This window comes from Nematolebias whitei, chromosome 2 (genome assembly GCF_014905685.2).
Source record: "Nematolebias whitei isolate Nwh7 chromosome 2, NemWhi1, whole genome shotgun sequence".
In the NCBI taxonomy this organism is placed as follows: domain Eukaryota; kingdom Metazoa; phylum Chordata; class Actinopteri; order Cyprinodontiformes; family Rivulidae; genus Nematolebias; species Nematolebias whitei.
In genome coordinates this window covers 33541067-33547074 of record NC_056499.1, presented here as the reverse complement: position 1 = coordinate 33547074, position 6008 = coordinate 33541067, and the positions used below count along the sequence as shown (strand labels likewise).

The 6008-nt window shown below is 40.4% G+C and overlaps 1 protein-coding gene across 1 annotated transcript in view; it reads right to left on the bottom strand.

Annotated features, from left to right (window-relative positions):
• znf536 (zinc finger protein 536) overlaps window positions 1-3841 on the bottom strand; it is a 5743-nt gene extending 1902 nt beyond the window's left edge. The window contains exon 1 of the mRNA XM_037694254.1: window positions 1549-3841. Coding sequence (XP_037550182.1) covers window positions 1549-3841 — 2293 coding nt within the window. The remainder of the gene's footprint in view (window positions 1-1548) is intronic.
• Between the last annotated feature and the right edge of the window lie 2167 nt (window positions 3842-6008).

The following is a 6008-nucleotide window of genomic DNA, read 5'->3' as shown; positions in this document are numbered from 1 at the left end:
TTTTATCTCACTCTCATTTTCATTAATTCCTAATTGGGGTGGGGGGTTGTCTGTTATTATTTCTTAGATTAAAATAAACATAGCCTGTCCCATGTTCAAACCCATCACACTACACAGGCATGATAAGGACTTCATGCCTCTGTGAATAAATAAACAATTTCATCTCTACTGGTGGAATTAAGTTGCTTACAGCCTTAAGCTAAGCCACTCTGATTTATATTTATATTTATATATATTTATATTTATTTATCAAAAGACTTAAGACCACATCCTCGCTTTTGCAAATGAAGTTCACATTTTTTTGACCTGCTTTATATGTATATCTTTAATTAGATTCTTGTTTAGCTTAAACGGAATGATTATCGCATATTCGTGACCTAATTAGAGCACACAATTCTTAAAGCCAGTATTGTGCCCTAAGGAGCAACCAAAAGTTACCTTTAAAACTAGTGTAATCATTAGCAATGAGCCACCCTTAATCCCACTAAACATACACTTATCTAGCCTCGGCTGGTTAGTGTTTGCTGTGTGGGGGGAGGGGGTTGTGTTTATTAAAGACATTTATTAATCACTGTGGTTAAAACAAGTTTGTCCCTATGCTCTCAGTCTTTACTCGTGTTCTACAGAGATCCTGACAGCTAGCTATTGTGATGCTGGTCTTTTTTTTTGTAAACTGTGTTCTCTGTAGTCATCTGTGGCTTCGTGAAAAGTATGACCATAGTACAAATTTATTAAATGCTCATAAGCTTGAAAATTATACAACATATTCAAGCATATTTAAATACATACTGAATGCATGACTTTCATTCCTGAATATCTGTGCTACTTTTCGGTCCCCTTTAAACTATCCATCCACCCATCCATCAAACTCATTACATTTACCTGGTTCTTCCTTTCTGGGTCATGAAGTTGACTGTTGCCCACGTCCAGCAACGACTGTGCAAGAGGTGGGGTGCACCCTGGACAGGTCGTAAATCCATCACAGGGACACATAGGGACAAACGAGACCAACAACCATTCACTTTCTCACTCACACCTAGGGACAATTTAGAGTTACCAATCAGCCTAACAGGCATGTTTTTGATCTGTGGAAGGAAACCGGAGTACCCGGAGAAAACTCACACATGCACGGAGAGAATGTGCAAACTCCACCTGGAAACTTCCCAGGCTGGGATTTGATCTGGCAACCTTCTCGCTGAGAGGCAACAGCTCTATAACTGAGCCACCATGAAACTTGTAAAAAAACATACATTTATTTATTCTTTGAAATAATGCAAGTTGAAATACAAAGTTTGTTTTTGTTTAGGTACCGTGAAATCAGATTTTTTTTTTAACAAACTTCTAACGATCAACTAGTTTCCCTTATAATTCATGTCTTTAATATACTAACCCATTCATAGGTCCACAAATCTAAAGTGATTCATTGTGAAAACTATATAAAAATAGTCAATGATTACTTAAGACGCATGGAATGTATGTCAGAAGAAAAATAAAACAGAGAAAAAATATATAAAGGTTTACAATTCCTGTTATAATATGAACTCTTACCTGAAGATGGTGAGGAGGGATGTGGGCTGTCATCTTGGATGCTTCCTGTCTGGGATTGTCCTCCCCCAGCTCCACTCTCCTCTGTCACATTGGATGAACCAGGGGTGGTGGAGCGGCTGATGGACTGGGACTCGGGGTCACTGGCTGAGCCACGGCGTTCATCGAGTCCTTGCTGGTTTGCGTCATCGGTGCCTCTTCTCTCTTTGCCATGTATTCGGGAATGAACAATCATTTGATGGTATGTTCTAAAAATGCGGCCACAGTCAGGGCACTCTGAAGGCTTGTCCTTCAGGCTTGACAGACTGGAAAGGCTGAAGTCAATGTTGGAGCTTCCTAAGCCTGCCAATGCTCCAGAGGCCTCAGTACTACCATGATGTAACAATACATCACGATGAGTTTCAAAGCCTTTTCCGTCCTCTTTCATTGGTATTATGACTCCACTAGAGGCTTTACACACCTGTAAGCCTTCAGAGAGCTGTTTCTGCTTGGAACTATCACTGGCAGGGATCAAGGAATAATCTTGCTTTTCTTTTGAATAGGAAGCCAAGGCCCCTGTACCACTCATCTCATCTTCCTGTCCTGGAGTTATATGGGGCTGGTGCTGCTGTTGATCTTTAGGCATGAAAGCCCTGTCCATAGCCATACCACGTGCCATTATCTGCCAGGCTTGGTAGCTGTTAAGAGAATCCATTTCTGCAACCTTTGCAGCAGCCTGGAGGCGCTCCATACAGCTGGATTTAAGGGGTGGTACAAGATTGAGACATCCAAGGAGTGAGCGCTTTTCATTTTCACCAAGCCCATGACCCATACTTCCAGCCATTGGTCCAAGCAGTTTTCCTAACATCTCCTTTTCTTTCATGACAATCCCTGCTTTAGCTAACATCTGATGTTGCTCATTGAGGCTTTGTTTATCTGGTGAAAGAAAACCCCCTTGAAGACAGGAGATATAGCGAGAATACAGGTTGGCATGAGCTTCTTGAGCCAGACTGCTCATGCTATTGATGGCAGCCATGTCCTGCTCACTTGGCTGGGGTGGCTTGCTCTTAATGGCCAGTTTGTTCAGATGCACTTTCATATGGTTCTTCAGAAACCAGGGTTCTTTGAAGCGACGGCCACAAATTTGGCAGCAATGTTCAAAAGAGTCCTTGTGCTTTCGCATGTGACCTTTGAGGAACCAAGCTTGGCTGAATACCTGGCCACACACGTCACAACGAAATTCAGTAGTGGTCTGCATGCCTCCAGCTCCACCACCACCCTGTCCCTGTGTAGTTTCAGCTGTGATGTGGGCCTTCTCAACATGACTTATCAAATCTTCTTCATGAGAGGCAGCAAATTCACACAGAGTACATTTGTAGGGCTTGTGGAGAATTCGAATGTGGCGGTCAAGTTCTTCACGTTTCTTGAACTTCCCTTTGCAGAATGTACAGCGGAAACCAGTAGCTTGGTTCAGGGATGGTTCATCTTGACTGGCTGATTTTGGTGAAGAAGAGGGTTGAGAGAGTGTTTCTGGAGTTGCTAGGCCAGATGGGGGTAGGGGGGCACAAGTTGACCCTATTAGCTGATTATGAGTGTTAGAACTGTTGTTGAGAACGAGATGGGGTGTTTGAGGTGTCTGAAGGAGACTTCCACTCCCTCTCATCTGCTTATCCCTCAATATGGCTCTCTCTTCAAGCTCATGTAGCAGCCTGTTCTCCTCTCGAACACGGCCCCGGCCCTTACCAAGATTCCCAAGCTTGTGAGTGCGGAGGTGGATTTTCAGATTACCCTTCTGAGCTGCTCTGTGGTCACAGTAGGGACACTTGAATGGTTTCTCACCTGTGTGAGTGCGCATGTGCAGTGACAGGATGCTGTTAAAGCGGAAGCGTTTGCCACATAATGGACAGGGGTATTTCCTATTCTTGCGAGCATCATCTTCAATGTCATTCATTTGGGACATGATGCCCAAGTTCTGACCATTGAGGAACTGCTGAAGGTCAACACGTCCATTCAGCCCACTTAGTGCCCCTGCATCAATATCTCGGTTGAGCTGATTAGCGAGCAGGGCCATCTGACTGCTAATAGGTTGACTGGCCAGGGCTGCGTGATGCGTCTTCTCATCCAAAGGAGTGGCTGCCTTCTCTTCAGGAATTTGTTGTGGGCGATGTAGGTCAGGAAAGGCGTGTCCTAGCTGAGCAGTTAGTTGGTGAAGCTTCTGACTGATAGGGTATCGGCCATTCAGCACTGCACTGCTTAGATGTGCATCGGTGTCTGGCACCGCTGATGATACACCAAGACATAAACTCGAGTCATCCATCCTGTGAAAACATAAAAAAGAAACCTTTTAGATATTATTAAGTTATTTGTTAAAAATCACATTTCCTCTAAGCACACACTGTCTTGATATGTTTTGGTTATCCAACCACATCAGGATAAATACATTACTTGAGTTGAGGACTCAAAGCCAATATTCTGTTACCTTCTGCACAGCCAAAGCAATATTTTTGATGCAATGACCAATATGTAAATTTTCAGCATCAAAGCTTTTATGATTGTTGTGTTTCCTATTATTTATTTATTTATTTTCTAAATGTAAAACCATATTGTTGGAATATAATATATGGTATATGGTGTAATTACTTTGTAAACAGCGAGCAGTGTATAATTATTCTACTTGGGCCCATCCTATCAGAATTCCCCCAATTACACACGTTAATGAAATAGAGCAACTTCATTGTTGAGAAGCCACCTTAATGCTGCAATTATGGTATTTCAATAGTGCTTAAAGTCAAAGAGTTACTCCAGTGTACACAACATTCTTATCATGGCTTCATAACACTTGTCGTGGCATAATAATTAATTTCACAGCATTACTGCATTTGATGTGAATCTTCATGTTCTCCCAATGAGAGTTTCTACTTACACAATCTTCTCTCTGACTGCTCTTTTCTCTACCTGACGGTTTTACTCTCAGTTTTCCAGGACTGAAAAAAAATCTAAAGTTTAAAGTATAACTGACTGTTTTGACATGACTTATAACACATCTAAAAATCCATCAAACTATATAAAATTGAAAGGAAAAAAAAAAAACAAGATCACATTGTGAAGTTTGAGAGGAAGTTAAGCATATGCTAGTAGGATTACTCACAGTGTTATGGATTGAGTAACATATTTTAAAGTGAACTACGCATTTTTACAAGAGATGGAGCATGACCAAACTTAAAAATAAATAACTTTTTATTAGAATCTAGATTTGGGATCTCATGACGGTGTTTTCAGTCTTGGCAGATATAGCCAATCTTTTATTCAATTTGTTTGGGCTGTTCTCTGCACTGTAAGCCACAAAATTAATTTGTAGGCACTAAATTGCTGTACTTCTATTAAAACATATCCCCCTTTTTCTTTTGTGTTGTAGTATTGTTCAAAGTGTTTTCATTCCATATGCGTAACATGAGTGGATAAAAAATTAAAAAAAGAACAACACTGGTTTTAATGCAGATCCATCTGCTCTCCAGATGGAGAGGTATAAAGATCTATTTGCACATTTCCTGGCTGCTTACAGGGGTCAAACCCTCAGAAACAATAGCCATAGTTCTGCTTTGGTCTACAAAATAGTGTATAATATCTCATTAAACTGATTTGCATAATGCTTGGTAACAGTGGTTGCCACCAAACTGAAGTTTATGATTCCAATCATCAAAAAAACTTTTCAAAGCAGTGTACCGAACTAGAATCAAATAAGTTTGCCGTGAAGACAAAAAATAAAAATAAAGAAGAAGCCATTAGATGAAGTCTAGCATCAGTAAGGCACATCCACATCGGAGATGTTCACACATGATCAGTGTATACTTTAAAGACACAAACTGCACCTTACATGGCAAAACTTTGTCTTTTGCATTGTCTATACCCACTATATATTTTTGAAGAATGGCAAACTCTTCGTTTGTCGTGCTTGACGTGCTTATTTGAAAATATTCTTTCTTTTTGTGTCCCTGCCCTCAGTGGGAGGTTAACAGACATAAGAAGTGCCTGTTCGGGTAGTCACTGGCCCCTCCAACACACTGTTGATGGTGGATTCTTATCTCGAGACATGAATTACTTACTGTGACCAGTTTCCACTTGTGTGTAAAGGAATGTGACACTTGTGGGCTGCCCTTTGAATTCTTCTTATTTCTCCCCACAAGTATCATAAAGCAATTCCACTGAATTCATCAAGAATATAATGGGTATGCTATGTTCTGCCAGCTTATGTGTAACAGTCAGATATGCTTCTTTCAAAGGCTGCTTAAATTTACAACAGATCTTATGATTGTGTTCATTTTCTCATGTAACTTGAATCATGCTTTACTTATCTTGAAAGTACATCTATGTAAAAGCTTAATAAGAATGTGCTCTGTATATACATTTGCTCTCATGCACACACATACACTCATTTATACATTTTATATACAGTATATACACACACATATATATATATATATATA